This window comes from Corvus kubaryi, unplaced genomic scaffold (assembly GCF_017639235.1).
Source record: "Corvus kubaryi isolate FWS band 111438036 unplaced genomic scaffold, C.kubaryi_AGA036_p1.0 37300, whole genome shotgun sequence".
NCBI classification, from domain to species: domain Eukaryota; kingdom Metazoa; phylum Chordata; class Aves; order Passeriformes; family Corvidae; genus Corvus; species Corvus kubaryi.
In genome coordinates, this window is record NW_024581093.1 from 3,140,512 (window position 1) to 3,162,571 (window position 22,060).

Here is a 22,060-nt window from a genome sequence, read left to right on the forward strand (position 1 = left end):
CTTTCTTCCTTCCCCACAGAGGAAGTCTGTGATGCCTAACAATGCTTTCAAGAGGCTTTAAACCAACTACCAACACAAAAACAAACCAAAAAATCCACTTCAGTCAACTGCTGCCTGTGTACCCCAGCACCAGCAGGGACACAACCTCTCCCAGGCCAGGAGTTCCCGCATCTCCTTTGCGCAAAACCACCTTGACAGATTTCAGCTTTAAGCTCTAACTGGTACATGGCACATCCATCACATTGCCCTCATTCCAGCTGAGGCACCCTTTCCTCCCTGGTGCCCAAATTCAGCTGACTCCAGTGGAGCAGGGCTGTTGTGCCGCTCCCCTTGAACACAGCCATCCATTATGGTCCATGTGGGTCTGTCACCACATCCCATTTGCTTCTCCAGACCATATGTTAAACCAGTAGGCTGAGCAGAATCATTTGTCTTCTTGCTTTTAGCATCAGTTCTTCTTTAATATTACTGTTAGCCTTTTCCTATCCTTAAGAACACTTGCAAAAGGCAGAGGGAGCAATGGCATGGCCCAAAGCCATGGTTTTGTGTCAATTTGGGGATGTTTTTGTGGGGTTTTTGGTTGGTTGGTTGGGGTTTTTTAACCTTTAAGAGCAGTTCTTCCTGCTCTAAGGCAACACATTTGCAACCATAGTGGCAACATTTGGGAGAAAGGGATACAACCCACACTCTAGTATTGCATGAACATGCATTTCAAATCACGCTATGAAACAGCCAACTCCCATCATGAGCTTCTAACACATTTCTGTGTGACAAAACATTTTCAAAAATGCTAAGTTTTTAGAGCCTATCATTGCCTTAATTCATCTATCCAAGCACGCAACACGATCACATTGCTGTATATACATTAGAGCACTGTTAATTAAGACTGTTTGCTCTGCCTTCCCCAATTCATCCTTTTAATTAAATTAGTCCTTTAGGATTTTGTTCTTCGGGCAGTGAACCTCTGCAGCAGTTTGTCCAGAGAAGTTGTGCATGCCCATTCCTGGAAGCCAGGTTGGATGGGGCTCTGCATAACCTGGTTTAGTGGAAGCTGTCCCTGCTCATGGCAGGGGGTGGAATGAGATGAGCTTTAAAGGTCCTTTTTGACCCAAACCATTCAGTGATTCCATGAATCATCTGAGAAACTAAAGGCAAAAAAGATGCTTTCTGAGATACACAGAAGCCATAACACTGATTCCTAACCCGTTGTCTGAAAAGGTAGGGCTTGCCCACACAGCAGGGGAATAAATCACCCTCGAGCCATTCTCAGACACATCATCTTCATCTTGAGTGCTTTGCTCACTGCGTCAGGCACGCACCAGAGATTTCCACACATGCTGGTGGATCAGTGTTGGTGCTGGCTGCTGACAGTGTAAGCCCACAGGAAGCCCAGACAGACAGCACTGCCTTCTCTCACAGATTGCTGATATGTAAATTACTATGGCTAAGGGGCAATAATTTCTCTTTTTCCATTATGAAACCAAGTACACCGTGATATTCTTTCCCACACAGAAAGAGAGCAAAGAAGACAGCACTGCTGGGCTTGTGTGGGCTGTGTGGGAATGCAATGCTTCACCAACATCTCCCCAGTATAAGATTTGTGTCTCCCATTACCACCCAACACAGGTCAAGCTTGGAGCATCCACCCCTGTCCTCACCACAACACCCCATGTCCTGTTTCTTTGTGGATTGGGATGCTACAAGACCAAGTAATGTAAGACTCTGAAGTAGACTTATCTCAGGTAAGTCTCAGATCTCACAGCCTCTTAAATGACACTTTAAGTGTTGAAGAAGGTGGTGGGAGACCGTGGATAGGTCAACCTAACCCAGAGTATGACATGCCACTGGAGCTGAACCTGCCCAAATCCATTTCTTGAGCGTCATCCTTCTTGCTTCCTTCCTCCCCTTTATAGCCTTCCTCCCCTTTGGGTCACTGTCATTTTGTTTTCTTTATATCTTTCATCCTCACACCCCTTGATCTTTGCTCCATATTCTGGGTCTTATTTTGAAACATGTCCTTCAGTACCCACAAGGGAAATGTCCCAAATCAGGGAAACATGGGCAGAATGAACAACTCATAGAAGAAAAACATCTAATCAACAGGTCACTTCTGAAAGGCTCTGTGGAAAGAGTGACATACTCTGCACCTCCCAGAGCTCTCCTGGTTTAGCAGATTGGTAGCAAAGGCCACGCTGGCTCCACCAGCATTGAGAGCCACCCCTTGACTACTGAGCTGTCCCTGCTTTTCTTACTGATGGCAGATGCTGAGATCCAAATTCTTACCTCCCAGGATTAGTTTCTGGCTTGTTGAGTGCTCTTTCCAAAGCTACAGGCAACAATATGAACAAGGATATAAACTTGGATCGTTTAACCTACATATTCCAGGTATTAAACCTGTGGAGGCTGTTTATATCACTGTAATTACTTTCATACAGGTTGTTAAAGTCAGATTCATTAGCTTAGGTTACAATGACCTATACAACATGCTTAAAACCCATTTATCCTATTAAAGGGATTTAAAACTCACCTTCTTTCATGAGATGTCAGTGATTCATGATTTATGGTTTGGTCATGCTTTAAAAGTAAAAGCAATTACCTCTCTTACTATGGTGAAAGCCCACTGCCTCAAGGTTGCCAGAATACATCTGTAATTGAACAGCAACAGCTCTGATGTTCAGCCTGACTGACAGAAGCATTGCTATCAAAATCCTGCCTGGGATGGTGTCTGCATTCCAGGGAGCCCTGCACCATCTGGAAAATTCTGTCAGGAATGATTGCACCCCAGGATGCATTGTGCAGGGTGTTTCCTGGCAGTGACAATACTTTCCATTTATGTCTCTTCAGACTTCTGGGAGAAAAAAAATTCCCCAGGCAATTTCCTCGCAAGCACCAAGATTTTTTTGTTTGAACGCTTTTTCTTTGAAGCCTGCATGAACTGGATTTCAAATTAATTTCTCTGAGCGTTCCTAGAAATATGATGACTCTCTGATGCACAGTGCCCTCTGGGGTTGTATGATTTTAGGAATCCAGCTGACTTTCAAAAGACAGACATAGACAGGGTAAAGCAGACAACGCTAACCCAGAAAAGATGCCAGAACCAGTCTCTTTAGGAAAACTGTCCAAACTCACACATTTGTCCCAAACATGCTGCAAATACAGCTGGTGCCCAGATGGGTGCTGATGGCTACATGTGGACTCTTGGCTTCAAGCAAATGTAATGTGACCCATTTTGGTTGTACCTCTGCAATGCTGTGCCCAGGTGAGTAAATTTAGAGTGAAACCAGAGTCTTTTGACATCACTGAGACCTGAAAGTTCCCTGGCAGCATCCTCTTGATACAAAAAATACATACAAAATTCTAGCAACTTTTGATATGCAACTATAAACAACACAACCCCTCACACATGCCAGAGGAACATGGAAGTTATTCCCTCTCTTCTGAAGATAGCAGGGACTCAAACTGGCAAAATCTGAAATACTTTAGTCTAGAAATAATGGCATTTCTGTTCATGCTCATTAAATTAGACAAAGTGACTATTACCTTTCTCCCCATGGTTGTTTTTGGCCCTGCTAGTGAAAAAATGGGTCTGCTCAACCTCCTACGGAGCTTGAAAGCAGTTTTAGGATTAATCCTTGCCCCTACATGAGTCTGTAACACTCAGTGACCTGTACTCCCCATTCTCCTACACCACCTCTTTTATCCAACCCAAACCCCCAGTCAGAGCTCTCATTTAAGCACACTTTAAACTTTCTCAGCCCTTTCCCTTACCTCCTTCCTTACCACATGGGCAGTCCCATACGTAACACTCCATGAAACATGGAGATGGTTCTTCAGCAAGTGGCCACCAAAACTTCCCCGCCATGGCCAGTCAGTGACACAACCACAAGAAAACACAAATCTTCCCCAGCCTGCAGTGACACAGGCACACAGCAGGCAGGGTTGTCATCAGGGGCCCCATGAAGAAGAGAAATGGAGCCAGAATAAAAGACCTTATAAAGACAAATTGCTTTATCACTCACCTTCCATCTCACCAAAGCTGTGTATCTTCAAGTAATTCTTCACATGAAAAAGAACGTGGCAGCCAGAGCAATGAATGCAGAGCAGGAGAGTGGGATCCCAGGACACCAGCCAGGGAATTCCTTTGTAAAAAGCATCCAACAGCATTTACTTCTGGGTCACAACAGCATTCCAGAGGCTGGATCAGAGAGCTGTGTATAAAACCTGCTCTTTAATCATGATTTCCATAGTTTACAACTCCTTTTTTACACCATACACATGTGTTTGCAATATATACACACCTGATTATTGTGGGGCATTAAGTGATGTTTTAGACTATTTATTAGTCTTTTTTAGGGCCACAGCCAATTTCTTCAGTTTCTCAGATGCTTTTCCTCACAGCACGTACATTTTGTTAAAAATTTTTTTATCTTTGAAAATAGGCCCAAATCACAATAACTAGTTTGGGTTTTTTAATACAACACTTTCCACTGCTAGAACTCAACATCCTCTCTTCCCACTCCCAAAATATCTTTGTATCAGATCAGCCTTTACGGTAAGCAAAGGACCATAACACCCAGGCACTTGTTCTTGAGAGCATGAGCCAGTGTCAATACTAACATCCACGTGGGCTTATTGGCCACAAAATCCCACAATTTATTCTGCAGTTCTGCCACTCTCAGTTGGGATTATTTTCCATGCAAGCCATTAGCAAAAGAAATTTCCTTCTAGTACTAGAGCCCATTAAGTGACACATAATTCAATAATGTGTTACAACAGAATTATCTTTAAAACACGAAGTAAGATCCCTGTAGGGATAAAACAATAACAATCTTTGATAGCACAATTATTAGAGACTTGCTAAAATATCTTTGTAGTTAGGTAAAGAAACATAAAATGACTATTTTGAACTGAAATTTCCTGGGAAATAAAAGTTAAAAAAATAAAATGAAATCAAAACCTCCAAGTAAATGCCTAATTTAATATGTCTGCAACGTGCAAGATAATATTCCTATTAGGAAAATCAAGGGGAGAAAAAAAAAAATTACATTTTATAACCACAGCCAAATAGCAAAGCAACAATTAAAGATTGTTATGGAGATTGCTAGGCAAAGCAGCTGACTGACTGCTAAGACAAATTTCGGTTATATGATGGATAATGTGCCTAAGGGCAAAATTCCAGCCCACAAAATTTACACCCAAATTGGGCATGAAGGGAAAAACAGCCACCTCCATCCACAATGGAGATCAAGATAGGCTCCCTGGCAGCCCCTTCCCTCACCCTGCAGGCAGCCAAAACTCACAGGCTGTGTCACCCAGCACACCCTCAGCTCACACTCATCTCTCCTTCCAGCTCACAAGCTGCCTTTGAACCAACTGGGATCATATCCTGCCCAAAATGGGGCATCAACTGCCATCTTGTCCCTTTTCCCTGGGAACATTCCCCACACCCCCTTCCTCCTCAGTGTTTTCCTGCTATGGAAACAAAGGGGTCAATGTAGCACTGATCCACAAAAAGCAGAAAGGGTGAGATGAGACAAAGTCACAACCATCTGGTTACTAAATATTATATTTTTTTATTACACGTTTTTGGTGACACAAAAAAATTAGGGAAATAGATAAAGGAAGAAATTGGCAAAGAGAGAGAGAATTAGTCTCAGAGTTCCTGAGTTCAAAACACTGAGCACACTTCCTCCAAGGAAAGCAAAAGTCTGCAATCAGGGCACTGATATAAACCCAGCAGGTGATAAACTTCAGCAGCAAAAGCAGCAATTGTGACAAAATGTACAGGACAGGAGGACTCCCCCACTGGACACAGATTCAAATGATGGCCCAAGCCCTCTGAGCATCCTCTGTGCATTTACAGGACTCTTGCATTGATCTAACAGACACAGTAGTGATGGAATAAATACCATAGCTGCAAATTAAATAGTGATTTTGGCCAGTTGGGTGCAAGAGCACAGCACAGCAGTAGGATTATGACAGAAGAGTTAGAAGTTGCTCAGAAAGGAAAGGAAAAAGGTATGTCTACATTTAAAGCCCAGAATGGGATCACTTTTAATTTTTCATCATTGGAAAAGAAATGCATCTTGTAAAAGACAGAACACATGGCCAAACCATGGGACACAGGGGGATGAGGATTTCTTTCAAAATATCACAGCCTTCAAAGCCCAGGGATGTGACAGACAATGCAAAAAGGCAGTAAGGTAGGAAAAATACAGGTGAGCTGCCCAACCACTTGCCACTGGTGAGGGGTTTATGGTAAAGGGCACCAGGGAGGGCACCTGCTGCTCCTGGCATGGAATTAGGGAAGAGGAGCGACCCCAGTCTATCAGAAGTTGGACACTGGGCTCAGCAAAGCCACTTGAATCACTGACTGATCTTAGATGAGTGAGCACAAACTCATCCCAAAGCAGAGACGTAAGAAGGTATCAGGAGAAATGGGCAAAAACATGAGTTCCACGTAAACCCAGACTTGAGTAAGGAATTGTACAAAAAGCAGAAGTGACACTAGAGTTTAGTAACAATTAGATAAGCACAGGCATATACAGGCAATGCACAGAATGACCCAGACAGATCAAATTAGCAGCTGATACACTCACTATGACTATTTCTATTACTGAAGGAAGGAAATTATATTTTTATATATATATATTTATTCATAAACATCTTGATCTGTTTGCATTCATTTTTTTCCCCCCCAACTAAATTTATGTTGCTTAGTCTCACAAAGAGAACACATCATAAGCTTTAATACTATACATCACAAAACTTGGGGGGGGAAAAAGGACAATCATTTCTCAGATTCAACAGCAAAAGAACCAAAACACCAAATCGCAAACATATTAGGCTGAAGCTGCAGAGAAAAAGACTTGCATTACACAGCTCTAAGTCTCTTCAACAATAGGAATATATTTAACTTCTTACAAGATTTAAGGTTGTTGACTCTCAAGGGGTTTTGTTTTGCTTTAAAAAAACGTCACATATCTCTCTGTGTGCTGTTGATGCCTTTTGAAGCAGGCAGGAGCTGCATAATTTCATGAGGTACCTTACACAGAAAGCAGGATACAAAGACGTCAGAAAAACACTGAAATTCCTCCAAAAATGCCCCCATCTGGGAAGAGCTTCCTATTTATGTTTATCCACTGCTTTTCCCAAACATTGCTCTTAACACAAAGATTTCTCTCTTTGCAAGGCAGTGTCAATGCAACTTAACAAAGACAGCACAATAAGTAGCAGTGTCTTAGAGAGTTCTTCCCACCTATCTCATCCAGTGACATAAACACCAGTGGACACCTCAGAGGTTACTGCCTTCATCTCGTGATGTTCTCAGCTTCCTTGGAACAGGGCCAGCACTCAGCATCTTACTAATGAAGAAGTCATAGAACCAGAGGGGGAAGTAGCAGAAGATGCAGAAGGGGATGTAAGCCCCCTTGCCAGGGGTGTAGAGGCCCTGGGGTCTCCTGGCCAGCAGAGCATGCAGGACAGCATCCAGCACAGGGGAAAGGTCAGGGGCACAGTGGGAGGGCATGTCGAGGAGGTACTTCCTCAGCCCCAGGAAATATTCCTCTCCATAGGTCTGCCTGGTGTCTGCCGGGAGGTTCTCCAGCAGCTCCTTCTCTTGCTTATCCCACTGCTCAGATGTGCCTTGGATACCTGCAGTAGCAACATCACAGGATAACAAGTGCGTTTAGGGCTGGATTTAAAAATAATAAATCTGTAATTAATAGACAGAGTTGATCTAAACTGGGTCAGTGGAGAACAAACACCACAGCTGGTCAGCAGCCAGTGCTTTTAGCTGGAAGAGAAGGAAAAGCGTGAGTACTTTTGCTACACTAAAAGCACAAAGTTCATGCCCCATTTGGCTCCCTGCTCTCCCAAAAAATGCTCTCTCACAGCCAAATCAGCATTTTTTCTTTCCCCCTCCTCCCCACTTTGCCACTCTCTCCCGATTCATTCTCTGGATATTTCCAACACGTATTTATTGCAAACAACTGAGGACAGACAGGCAAACTAAGATGAACAGGATTCACTTGGGTTGGCCAAGTGCTAAGCTGACCTTTCAACAAGTGACATTAATATTTCAATAACTAGTTTCCTGAAGGATTAGCCTTCTATTAGGACAGATTTAGAACTCTAATCTCTTTTTTCACACCATTTGCCTCATGTAGGAATGAAAGCAGGGGCTTCTCCAATGCAATTCTTGCCTAACTACCAAAAATTAAGCATTGCAAATAAAGAAAAGCACTTAAATAAATATTTAAATCTCAAATCCCAGGACTCATTTTTACCCAGAAGCCTGAGTACAGCTAAGCAGGACCCTGAAGGTAAAGCCTCAGGCAGGTTCCACTGACCACAAAAGGCTGTCAGAGCCCAGAGCCTCACATGGTCCCTTCCCAGGGGGGAAGCGTTCAGGGAAGTTGCATTTTATGAAAAAGACCAATTCGATTTGGTCTTGACATAAAAAATGCTCTGGGCAGGCATGGGGTGCAGTGAGGGCATGTGCAGCAGGAGATGAGTCTGGAACCTGGATAGGCTCTGCAAAAAGGGCTCAGTTGGAGGAGAAGGAGGAGAGTTTAGAACAGAAAGCAGCAGGAACACAGGGGAAAGGAGTGGAGAGGAAAGATCAGAGGATATTGACAGCAAGCAAGCAGGATGACAGGTATTGCTGCAGATACTGCCATGCAAGACAGAGCAGCTCAATAAAGAGAGCTCTGATATTGAGGAAGAGAGGAGTGACAGGGGGAACTGAAGCTCCCAGGCAGGACAAGTGAGCCATAACACTCAAATTGGACACACCGTGCTGCTCCGTTTGTCAGCTCCAACAAAGCGGGAGCAAAGGGAAGGCACCAACTGCCTGGATCCTGTCCTGCCTCAGAGCAAAGACAGATCTGCCCAGGAGAAGGGAGGGAGGCAGCATGCAGAGCTGGAGGGAGTATCTATCACAAAAAACACAGAACTTAATTTCCATAACCCACATAAAAAACGGGGAGAAAAGTCCAGCTCCTGAGAATCACTCAGGGCTCTGTTTGAGGCTGCTGAACTACAGAGAGAGAGGAGAGGCAGAAAGAACATTCCAAAATGTCAAACACCGACCTGTTCTGAAGCCTGATGGATGAATTGCTGCAACTTTAATGCCCCATTTGGAAAGCTCTTGCCTCATTACTCCAGAAAACATGGACAGAGCTGCTTTGGATGCCCCGTATGCAGCATACATCGGTAGTGGAATGCCTCCTGCAGGAGCAATAGAAACCTGATAAACCTCGACAGTGGCTCTTCCCAGCCTTTATTTTTATGATTTAGGAGGCAAATTACAGCACAACCAAAATGATGCCTCTCTCACTGAGGTTAAAGACAAGTTAGTGAGGGAATCATCTCTTGCTAGAGGTTAAAAAAGAGTGAAAGTTGTAAATGAACAGTTGCTTACAGCAGTTATGCTCAGTAACACCTGGTAAGACACCTTGCAGGGCAGAAAAAATAAACTGGACTGCATTTAAGGGTAAAAACTGCTGAAAGTTATGGCTGTTGGTTTGAGAAACACAGGTAATGTTTTAGTTCATATAAATAGTGAAGCAGTAGTTTTATGCTCCTGTTCTTGTCACCGTAACACAAATTTCAACCCCACAGTTAGAACAGTGTAAATCATCTCAATTCTGGATTTATAAAGCCAACTTATTTTTCTGTTCTTTCCAGACAGTTTCAAAAAGGCCAGAGACAATAATGCAAGAGTGGAGAAAAACCTCTGGGGACAAACCGAAGCTGGAATCACACCCCACGAGTGACAGGACTCCCTGAGACCCAGCATAGAAGCAGATCCCCTGCCTATTGTTTTATCCCATCTTTTTCAATCCCAGAAACATTTGTTCAGATGGGAAAGCTAAGAGAACACCCAGTATATGTTTACAAAAACAAGCTTCCAGAAGAAAGTATCTTCCAAATGCAGAGAAAATCTGGCAGATTGCCACTCCTTCAGCGTTAGAAAAACGCAAACATGCTTTGATTTGAGCATCTTCTTCAGCCCTCCCACTTCCTCCACCAGCTGGTGTTATCACCACACAGATTTAAGATCGTCACAGCCACCACAGGCTGTGCTGGCAGCAGAGCAGGGAGCACAATGGACAATCCTTTTCTTGAGGCACATCCCTCCTTCTCCTGCCTGAATGGGTGGTTGGGCACATCCTCCCATGGAGCCTCTGTTTCACGTGCTACACATTCATCTCCAGGTGTTTGAGTATTTTAAAGGAAAATGCTTCAGATACAGGGGAATTTTCAGGTAAGCCACTGGTGCTGTTTGGTATTGTACTGGGATGGCCAAGGTATCACAGAAGCTGTTTACATAGAGCCATTCCCTTGAAGAAGTCAGGCCAATTATATGTTAATTATTCTTCTGTGTGCATCTGAATAAGCTGGATTGGTTTGAGCCAATTGAATCACATACTTTTCCCTCTAAGGTCAGGCTAACCTGAGCCCAGTTAAATGAGCCCTACACAGACAGGAATAGATTCAGCACAATGAGACCTCACTGACTTCTCCACTAATGGTTTACCAAAGGACCCCCAGACCCCGGGTTAAGAGGAAACTCTTCACCCAAACCAGCCTGTGTGCAACAACATCTCTGCAGGCAGCTTAGTTTAAGCAGGGTCATTATCAGCTCCTGTAAGAAGGGCAAATTACACAGCACAGGGAAGCTCTGCATTTATCCCTTCAAGGCAGGTCAGGTGTTCTCACCAGGAATTAAGATATCTGCCCCAAAGCACCCACAGTGAGAGCTTCACTTGGGTGTGCAGAGGAAACAGGGGTCTGGCCTGAGAGCAGCAGCAGAAAGGTTCTTCTGATAATTCAGTCCTGATTTCTCAAAGTGCCAGCAATGAGCCATACACACAGACATACAAATACAGAGCAAATCTGAGATTATAAAGATAAAACAGTGTCACAGCCAGACTGCAGCCACATCCTCAGCATGAAGGGGAACACCAGGTGACACCTTCACAAGTCACCCCAGCAGTACAGCAGGGTTCAGGGGGACTCCAGCTGTGCAGAAGGGCAAAGGAGAACGTGGGAAGCACATGACACAGTAAATCCCTAAGAGATCCTACACCAAAATACTTTCCAGCAGCACGGCATCCTGCTTCTAGCAGGTCTCATTTTCAAAGGAGCCCTCTTGCTCCTCAGCTGTTGGCTACCAGATACTGCATTATTGTATTACATTAGTTCCTACATCTCAGCATCTCAGCTGTCCTCCTAGAATAGAAGGTCATGTTATAAAGATACACATAAAAATATATATAGCAAAATTTATGGGGAAAGAAATGGAAGGCATATGTTAATTTTTAAAAAGTTTTGTTCATTTTTTCTTTCATGGAAAAATACCACTTTCCTAGTAAGTTAGGCCTAAGTATTTTGAAGGCACCCAAAATCTTCTTAAAGAAATATAAACACAAAGCTCCCAGGTTATCAGCAGATATCACAAACTGAGGTGATCACAGACTTCTGCCTGAACATGTTATAGAAATACCTGCGATGTACCACCAATCTTTATGGAAGCTCACAAAGTTTTCAGTCATAGCATCTAGAACACAAGATCTGAATTTTACTGGGGTTTTTTGTCACAGCATATTTTTAGCCACATTAAACTCTTCTTTAAAGGCTGTTTTCTGGGAGTAGTCTCCCAAACAAAAGAAATTTTCTGGAAATAGTCTCCCAAACAAGAGAAAAACCTGAACTTATTACCTTAACATTTGTTCCCTGGGAGTATTGACAAGCCAGACTGACCAACACCTTCCTTGGCGTTTTTGCCGAGGAAGTTCATTGGTTTTCCTGCTGCTCCAGGACTCTGTTTTAGCTCAGCTCACCTGCCATGCTGGATATGTTCACCAGCCTCCCCTGTGATTTCCGGAGCAACGGCAAAAAGGTCTTGGACACCTCCACAGCCCCAAAGAAATTCACCTCCATGCAGTGCCTGTAGATGCTCATGGGGAGCAGCTCTCCATCAGCAGGGAAGCCCAGGATTCCTGCATTGTTCACAACACCCCAGAGTCCTGGGAAGAGAAGAAAGCACAGGGCTGCAATGCATCAGGAAAATATCTCCATAAGGAGTGCACTGATGAGCTGGATGGTGCCTCCAGACCAAAGCAGAGATGATCTGCAGCTGCAGATACACATTCCCCACTCCAAGACCAGTCACTACCATCTTCCCATGTCCCAAAAAACAGAAGTCTTGGATGGAAATATCCTGACTGTCCAAGATTCTGCCCTGGAAATGACCTACACACCTAAGCCATGGTGTAGCCAACAGTTAAAAGATGCACCTGCTAAGCTGCTACATCAGTACTTCCATTGTAAAGGGGGCAGAAAAAAGCTGTACCTGCGTTTTGCACTTTCTCTGAGACTTTCAGATAGGCCTCCTTCACTTGAGTGGCATTGGTGATATCCAGCTGCAGGACACAGAGTCTCTGGGAACAGGTCCTCCGCAGCTCCTCAGCTCCAGGGCCATCCTTGTTCAAAACCCCAGCAAACACAACAAAGCCCAGGCTGTCCAGGTATTTAGCCAGTGCATGTCCAATCCCAGTGTCGCTTCCTGAAAGCGTCAAAAAAGCATGGAAAGTGCATCTGTCCTATACCACCATTAAAAATAAATAAATAAATGCATACACACATTGGAAAGCCATGCAAATGTAAACAAAGACACGATGACAAAGTTCCTGAAATACATATGCCAGTAGAAAGAAAGGTTCAGATCTGGAGTTCGAGGAACTGGACCTTTAAATGCTCCTCAAAGACTGACAGACCATGTTCTCCTGATAAAGTATCTAAAAAAAACCAGAAAGAAACCCCACACTAATGTTTTAATATTAAATCTCCAATGGGCAAAGCAATTATAGAGCACTGGAATACAAATTCTTGGGTTCTATTTCTTCATTCCAAGAGGCAGCATTATTTTATTCACACATCCACCACACAGATCCCTCAGATAAGCACTTTTTTATTACAGACTGTAACCAAGCCAAAACTAAGCAAGCGTTTCTTTACCTGCAGAGCATTTCAAATGCTTTCAGGACCTCAGAGAGCTTCAAAATGGCATTTTTGTGCTAAGTCAGCTACTGAATTCATGCAAACTTGCATCAGAATTTCTCTTATCCCCTCTATTCTCTTCCAAACTTATCCCCAAACTTTGTCTCTATAATGCCATGACCTAGCAGCTGCAGGGAGCACTGTGAGACCAAACACACAATGGTCTTTGGGATCACAGTTGTGCAATTCTTCCCAGCAGGTACCAATGAAGAATATTTAACAAATAATTTGATTCACAAGTCTCTCCCTTCAACACAATATTTTGCTGCTGCTACAGAACAAACCACAGAATGGTTTGGATTGGAAGGGACCTTAAAGATCATCCCATTCCAACCCCCTGCCATGGGCAGGGACACCTTTCCCTAGCCCTGGCTGCTCCAAACCCCATTCAACCTGGCTTTGGACACTTCCAGGGGTGGGGCAGCCACAGCTTCTCTGGGCACCCTGTGCCAGAGCCTCTCCACCTTCACAGGGAAGAATTTCTTCCCAACATCTAATCTAAACCTCCTGTCTTTCAGTTTGAAGCCATTCCTCCTTGTTCTGTCACTTTGTGCCCTGTCCAAAGTCCCTCTCCAGCTCTCTTGGGAGCCCCTTTAGGCATTGAAAGGGCCTCTAAGGTCTCCCTGGAGCCGTCCCATCTCTTTCCATCTGTACTCACAGGAGAAGTGCTCCAAGTCCTCTGGTCATCTTTGTGGCCTTCTCTGGACTCACTTCAGCAGGTCCCTGTCAGAATTCCCTCCCTCCCCTGCTGCCCATAGGACTATGGAAGGAGCCCAGGGCCTGACTGGATTCTGGGCTGCCAGCACATGGTGCTGGGTCATGTTCAGTTTCCCATCAACTGTATTATAAGTTAATTTTAAGTTTTCTCTCCATTTTTAAAATTCTGGTTTCCATTCTTTCCACCTACAGAGGAACTTACTCCATAACAAAAGAAACACATCACCCGTGTCCCCAGCAAGGCTCCCAGTGAAGCACCACAGGTAGTGACAGGGAAGGAGTTTATAGGGGCTGTGCTTCAGGAGCCTTGCAAAGGACAAGATCAGGAGGAAAATGAGGAGTTTAATAAATTAATATAGTTTTTACACTGTAAAGCATCAGCCTGTTCCACAATACTGCACCAGACCCTCCACTGCAACTGCAGCAGAGAAAGCTCCTGGGTGCTGCTGTGCACTGGGATCCATGGAGGTATCCCAGGGTCTCCTGCAATCACAATTTACTACACCAGTGTTCAGTTTCCAAACCCTGGAAATCTGAATGTGAGACAAAGGACTGGAACTCCTGCCAGATTTTTTACTATTTTCTTATTTGTGAAAGAGCTGCAGTACTCCCTACTTAGCCCTACCATAAACTTCTGAGGGTTAGTTTGGGATTTTGGCACACCAAGGAAGATATTATCAGAGTTAATCCCAGGTCTGCTCCTACATTCAAAATATGCAGTCAATAGAATTCGACTGCCAAAGAGACTCATTGTAATAATGTCAGATCTTCATTTCTGGATTCTGTCTTTTAATTGGGGTTATAGTCCTGAAAGGTGAAAAATATTATTTCCAGGTGACTTGAGGAAAACATGTACTAAATGTCTGGATCAATCAGCATGTCTTGAAAAAGGAGAAAAGAATTACTCATGCTCTATTTAATCCTTGGGGAAAAAAAACAAAGCATCAGATTTTTAGCATTTTTGAAGTCTGCAATTTGCTGAAGATGCACCAGAGCACTACAAATATCACATTAAGCTTCTCCAGTCCTGACCTGACAGAACAAACCTGCATTCTTGGAATTCCCTAAAGAGACATGAAGAAGCCTGCAAATATCCCAGACACGACAGATTTCTAGGTTTGGGGGTAGAGTGACTTTCCTTCTTTTTCTTTTAGTGAAGATGGCTACTTTTAGATCAAATCCTTCCTCTTTCATCATTCCCAGCAAGTGGGTTTTACAGTGCAGCTTTAACTTGAATATAGGCAGAATACGATGCAACTTGAACTTGGGACAGGCATAGCAATCCCAAAACAGCAAAAAAGTGGTTTTTATCTTTGCTTGATGCTGGGTTTGTCCCCGTTTTTTTCCAAAAAAAGTATGATTTGAGTTTCAGACCTGTTATTGAAGTCCAGAGAAACTTTACTCTTCAACTCCTAGAATTCAAAGAGTAGTTAGGTCTTCATAGGGGGGAAAAAAAAAAAAGATAATTCCTCCCTGACCACACTTTTGCTTCTATGTCAGAAATAATTTGTGGATTATGAGAAGATTTATTATAAGGAAAGCAGTCACTACTGACTCTGACTGAATCATTACTGAGAATTTACAATTGACTCATGCCGAACATGCACCAAATCACTCCCCAAGAATGGAAAGACCAAATGAACTGGAGAAAATCATCCCACTGCACACAGACTAAGCAAGGACAGAATTTTACAGTTCCTCTTGCTTCGAATCTTGGTGGCAATTTAATTTTTAGGAAAGGTGGCTATTGCATTTACCCCTAAAGCGTTTCATGCCAGGAGCGTCTGTTTTAAGGATACTGGAGCTCTTGCTCCCAGCAAGAGGATCCAGAGCAGACTTTCAGCAATGGCTTTAAGCCTGCCCACATGCCCACAGTTACCCAGGTGAAAAGGCATTTTGACCACTGGGCACAGTTTTTCCCTCATCCTGGTACTCCAGTGGACTGCTGGCTTAAATAAATAATGTAGAGCAGCACCCTACAAGGAACATCCAAAGAGGACCAGAACAATGTGTGACAGAACCCAGGGAGAGCAGCAGAGCTTGCTCCAGCCTCTGGCCAAAGGCAGCTGTCTCACGAGGGATATGTGGTAGTTTCCCAGGACACAGCCATATTCCTCAGCTCTGCAGGGCTGAAAGCTGGAGGGAAAAAGAAAAAAAAGAATTAAAGTCACTGTCTTCCACAAAGTGCCTGTCTGAGGTCTTCTCTAAACTGGAGAAAATGACACCAAAATTTTCTTAAAGGCACCTGCAGAAGCACAGGGAGACACATCCTGTAGTTGGGACAGGGAAGAACACCACAATCCGTGCAATTTAACCAAAACACGTTGAGTAAAACTTCTGTTTCAGTTGATGGAGAGTTTGATTGATTGCATGGGATTCCAATAAAGACAAAGAAGAGCCTCCTCAAGTTAATCAGCTGTCAGAGATGTCCAAACTTGCATTTCTTCAGGACAGTTGCAGCACAGGTACAAGGAAAGCACATTCCCTTACTGAACTATACCCAGATGTTCCTAACTCCCTTATATTGTTCTAATTCAGATTCTACACAGCAAATAAGCTCCCAGAGAGTGCTTTTTCCCTGAACATTTTCAGTCTTACAAAGAGCAAGGAGATGCCCAAGTGCAAGCACATCCCCTGAGTCTGCAGGGGTGGGAAAGGATCGCTCCCTATTCCCCACACCAATATCCATCTTCATCTGACACACCTGCAGGGAAAAGCCCAGCTGGAAGATAAACTGCAGGGGAGAACTTGCTGCTGTTCTTGTCTTCTCTCAACTTTTATGCTTAATCCCTGTATTAAAGCTTGCTAGGCAAATCTAAATTATTTCCAGGTGTCCCTATAAAACAAAATGAAATTTTGCTAGAAATTGCTATATAAACCAAAGCAACTTAATTCAGCTTTCCAGAGGGGGGAAACCAAAGAAAATAAAACAAATGCAGCAAATTAAGAGTGCAAGAAGCACAGTTGGCAGACACTCCAGTTTAAAGGTTTGATTAACACAAATAAACAACATCTAAATAAACAACACCAAAAGTTTTAGAAGAAACAGGAGAAAAGCCATAAAACTACAAAAATGTCATTCCTGCAAAACAAAAGTGGGTTTTGAGTAGATCAGAATGGTAACAGAGACTGAATTAATTAGCTCTGAACTTTCCCTGCTAGTGAAAGGAATTACTCCCTCCCAAATGTTTCAGTGTTTCAAAGAGATGGCACCAAACCAGTGTCTTGAAATATGTGCATGATAGACACAGTGTGCACTGTTTACACGCACATCCCCCAAAAGACAACTCCACATGCATAACCAGCACAATTAATTCAAGTACACAAAAGTAATGTATGAATGTAGCATTCTGAGAGCTCCCGGGAATTAATGTCTCTCCTAAAAAATTAGACCATCATAAGTATTCTTATGCTTCTTGCACCAGTTAATTTCACAAGTATGTCTAAAAAGCTACTTGTAAAGATTAAATGAGACACTAAAAAGTAATAGCATCTATTAAGATGTTTTTCTACTTAATTTCAGAGCACTTATTTACCTGGGAAAAACATCTCTGCCGAAGCAAATAAAACAAGCAGGGGAAAAAAAAAAGAAAAGAATAAAGGGAACTCTCACAAGCACGCACTAACCCGAGGACAAGAAGTTTTCCAGCCCACTTGTGAGAAAAGGCAGCTTTTGTTTGGTTTTGTGCATTGACAGCACCTTACCTGTGATGAACACGGCTCTGTCCCCCACGGGCAGCAGCTCCCTGTCCGCCAGGCACACGGAACAGACGAGGCACACGGCCACGAACGCCCCCAGCCCCCCGCCAGCCCCCAGCGGGGCCACACACAGCAGCCCCAGCAAGGCGGGCAGGAGGCTCCAGAGCAGCACCTTTGCTTTGTCCTGCGGGCTCCTCTGGGCCGTGCAGAGCATGGTGACCCCAGCAAGCGTGGAGACACCTGCGCAGAGCCACCCAAGGGGGCTGCTGGCCAGAGCATCCATCGGCAGGGGGGAGAAGCCGGCACTCACGCCCCACCCCCGGCTGGGTAGAAGCAGGTATTGCTAAGTGCAGTGTGTGTTATATAGGAGCAGGGGGTGGGGCAGAGAAAGGGGACTCTGTTTAAAGGTTTGACATGATCTCACTTACCCTTCGCATCAGCAAGGAGCAGAAGCCTTCCTTTGCTTACCCTTCATTCCTTCTGCCTGACAGCCCCACCTTCTGAACAATATGCTGGCTAGATAATGATTGACAGCAGCAGGAATGGACATGATGTAGCAAGCTTTGGCTCCAGGGAAAAAATTAACTGCCATATTTTTTTTATATATATCTTTAAAGTAAACTTTCCTAGACAGTGAGAAAAGGAAGTTTCCTTTATGAGAAATAGTTGGGCTTTCCTGCTTAAAAAACTTCGGGTGTATTTTCAGTGGAACTGGTTTTTGATGGGCAGTAACAGAAATGAGTCAGTTATTTAATCCCTGGAACACAAGCTGTCTTGGGCTTTATCACACACGTGTAACCCTCCTCTTTCAACAAAAAGCCCCAAATTACCTACCCTGCTTTGGTGCTCACCTTTGCTTATTTACCTACTCCACATTCAGCAAATACCTACAGCAAATTGACATTCAGGGTGTGCTGGGAGGCTGGGAACAGGTTTTTGCTGGTTTGCCATTAGGGGCACTTTGTTAGGTGAAGACAGGTAGCACACCTGAGACTGAGTGATCAGCTGACCTCCAGTGCTGACATTCGCCTTGGTTTTGACAGAAATCACTGGCTTGATACCCACAGCAAGTTGTGGGGAGGGGAGGAAGTAATCAATTAAATATATTAGAGAGATTTAACACCTGCTGTGCTGTGTTCTGGACATTATTTAAGCAATAAAAAAAACCTTAAAATCCAGACAGCCAAAGGGATTGAGATACAATTTAGGTATGCATATTTAACCCTGTTTAAAAATGCCTGGTAAGTGATTTGAGAGACAAGCCTACATTACCACAGATCCAGCTAACATGATGTAGCTGCTTTTCCAAGACAACATAATGCTGATCTATCTGACTTCAGACACTGAAAATTGAAGCACATGGTGCAAACCTGACATGAAACAGAGCACATTTCCATTCCATTACGCCTTTGGAGTTTTAAGGGATTAGAAATCTGTTGAATATACACTTTTGTAGCCAATGAAAATGTTTACATACCTCTGCAGGTAGTTTACATCAGAGATGAGATCGCTTTTTTAAAGAAACACTACCCTCAAGGTCTGCTCATCATTCATTACTCTTGTGAACACTCATCCACCCATCCTCCCACCAGTGCACAAAAGGAAAAATATTTTCACTTCTCTTTGCCATTTGCTGCTTCTGCTTTTATTAACACACTGCTCTTGAGGTCAGTCACACCTTGATGTCCATTAAGGCGTCTTCTTAAATATTTTCATGGAGAATTTTGCTCTCTCCATCATTGGTCTTTGTCACACGATTTAGACGATCACAGACGTGTTGGCATTTAGAGCATGAGCTCCCACACTTGAGGGTACAGCAAGATGGAGCTTTTCCACAGTGGGATGAGGGGCAGCAGTGATCACCTCCAGCCTGTGGGGATCAGGCAGAGGTGGGTGCGGGGCCACGCTGGGGTGGCCACCGTGGCTGGTCACAGCAGAGCAAGCTCTCGGAGGGTCCCCCTCTGCTCCAGACTCCCTTACCACATCCCCCACTGAAACATGTTTTGTGCTCATGCACAGCCCCTCCCTCGGACACAGCTGGCATGGTGGGGGATATTTGGAAAGCTGGGAATGCCGCATGCGTTCCTTATACACCCACCCACTGTGGTGCACAGACACAGCACCTGTCTGCACCCACATCCCTGCAGAACAGCTGTGGGGACTGACTCTGTCTGAATCAATGCTCAGTTTATCATTTCAATACAAAATACAACCACTGAAGGCTTCTTTTAATGGGAAGCTGACCATGTGTTCACCCTGGTGGGTGAATAAAATTCCATGTAAGTGCGTAGATCATGCACACCAGAAGGGAGGGTTTGATCTAAAACTGGCTGAGAAATTCTAGCGTGGAGTACCAACTCACAAAGCCTCTGCACTTTCTCTGACACCAGCAATGACAGATTCCTGCTTGAGGATTTTTCAGCACAATTTTGCCACAAGGTAAGTTTTATTATCCTGTGCCAACTACTCCTCTTGAAAAAGCACCTACTTTTCTCTTTACCCCTTTGAGATGTCTCCAGCTCTAAAAGCTGTACACTACCCTAGGACTGCAATAGAGTTTGCATTATTTCCTGTTTCTCTATGCCATTCTTACTCACGCTATGAATATACACCATTATCTCACCTTCTTCTTATAGCTTCCCATAAAAAAGAAGGCTCCTCCAAACAGTCAGGATGTTGCATCACTGTGACATCTGTGTTACAACAAGAATGGATTTAAGTTAATTGATTTGGAGCTAAGCTCAACTACCCTTGCCAGGACAGTTCTTTGTTCCAAGAGAAGAGATGGCTTTTCAGAGCCACCTGACAATAACTCAATGTCCTGTCCCTTAATATCCTGACAAGCTACAGAGCCTGTACTAAAGTCTGGACCCTGATTCCAGAGTCAGTCCATGCCAGTGGTAAACAGCAGCAGAGAAACCATCCTGGCTGAGCCAGCTGTTGTGCCATTGCTCCCCCTCACTGAGCACTTTGATCTCTGTGCCTGTTCCTGATGTTCCTCCTGGGGACTTTGCAGATGTGTGCCCCACCATCTAAATCTCTCCATGGTGATGACTCTTGCAGGCCAATTACTCAATGGCAAAAGAAGATGCCTTTCCTGGAGAACAATCACTCCATGGTAATCAGCAACATGAACAGCCAGTCTAAAAATTCAGCTTGTCTTCCTTCAAATCCTACAGTCACAGCACCTTTCACCTGCTGTAGTATCCCTGCAGAAGACTGTCCCAGGACAAAGCAAGGACACCCCCGCAATGTTTGGGATCTTTATCACAGACATCAAATTGTAGACTCCACCTTCCCATTCTGGAGGTTAAATCACTTCTTGACAGATATTCACTTACTTCCTCCCCATTCCTTGAAGTTTTCTCCTGCCATCCTTTGCTGGCTCTATGTTTTTCACCATAATGGCTGCAGCCTGTGCTTTTGATTGCTGCTCTTAACACAAAAAAAAAGGACAAAAGAAAGGTTCAGGTTCCCCAGTTCCTTTGAAATGTGATGAAGCTGAGCCTGGTCACAACTTCTTAGAAATACACCACCAAGCTCTTTCTTGGTTCTGCCTTGGTAATGAGCTCCCTTCTGTCTTTGCTTTTCATGGCTCCCTTTTGAGTCCAGTAATTTTCCTGATGTTTGTAAATTTTTTAAGCCTCTATGGCTTTCCAGCATAGTAGAAGCTTCCAGTTCAACCACGAGGTTTTCAGGCATGTCTCTGTTACCTCATCCTGCATTGTTTTTCAATTCTTTGGCCACTTTTCCCATGGGCTTTCTTTGCGCTTTCCAATAATTTACTAGCCAGTATTTTTTTCCTTTCATCATTTTCCCTTCAGCCAGAAGCACCATGAGCCATATCCAATAGCTGCTGTCCCAGCTGGATACAACTGATATTCTTCTGTCCCACATGGAACATCAATTACACTGTCTAGAAGCACGCCACACTTTTTCCACACATCCAACCTCTGTTTCAGCTTTCTCTGCCTGTCACAGATTTGTTTTTCATTTCAGGTTACGATTTCCCACAGAACTCTTCAATTTACTATTTTGTCTGTTTTGCCTGCTGATTCAGGCTTTTTCAGCTGTGCAAGGCAGTGGCTGTGGCTCCTGAGAGCTCCTGCTCTGTGTGCTTCGTGTTCTTTTGTGGCTTGGGTCAGGGCTCTGCATTTCAGGTTCTGAAGGGAGGTTCTGGTAAACGAGGCTTTTCCTGGAAAATAATTTCAGCATAAAACAGGTTGGAATCCGTTTCAACAAATGAGTCATTAACCAAGAGAAAAACAATATTCTAGTGAGTAAATACATGTAGGAGCAGGGAAAAAAAGAAATTACTTACTTTTATTGCTGCAGCTTCTGAGAGAACATAAACACCTTCATACATTTGGATTCTGGTGGACTTGATGGCTACACAAATACTTGTCAGGCTGTCTGTCCTGGATGCAGAAACTGTCGAACTTCCATAAACAAAATTCATTTGGGCAAACAGATTTTCCTCTTACAAGTTCTGCAGAACTCCTGTACAAAGGTTGAGATAATCCTCTTCCTTCAGCCTATTCTCTCTTCATGCACTCAATTTGAAGCACATGAATTG

General features: G+C 43.8%; 1 protein-coding gene across 1 annotated transcript; it reads right to left on the reverse strand.

Moving 5' to 3' along the window:
• Window positions 1-5,550: 5,550 nt before the first annotated feature.
• On the reverse strand, window positions 5,551-17,893 carry HSD17B2 (hydroxysteroid 17-beta dehydrogenase 2). The gene is made up of 5 exons (XM_042027128.1): window positions 17,491-17,893; window positions 12,362-12,574; window positions 11,850-12,035; window positions 9,094-9,231; window positions 5,551-7,653 (listed from the first exon to the last, which is right to left on the reverse strand). The coding sequence occupies exons 1-5, from the start codon at window positions 17,765-17,767 to the stop codon at window positions 7,295-7,297; spliced, it is 1,173 nt and encodes a 390-aa protein (XP_041883062.1). The 5' UTR covers window positions 17,768-17,893; the 3' UTR covers window positions 5,551-7,294.
• Between the last annotated feature and the right edge of the window lie 4,167 nt (window positions 17,894-22,060).

What these genes read in the sequence shown, in the direction of transcription:
- HSD17B2 (XM_042027128.1), bottom strand. Translation starts at nt 17,767, where the DNA reads ATGGATGCTCTGGCCAGCAGCCCCCTTGGGTGGCTCTGCGCAGGTGTC. An exon ending in CAGAGCCGTGTTCATCACAG is followed by an intron (nt 12,575 to 17,490) that starts GTAAGGTGCTGT and finishes TGACGCTTTCAG; the next exon opens with GAAGCGACACTGGGATTGGA. An exon ending in GAACATATCCAGCATGGCAG is followed by an intron (nt 9,232 to 11,849) that starts GTGAGCTGAGCT and finishes TTGCTCCTGCAG; the next exon opens with GAGGCATTCCACTACCGATG.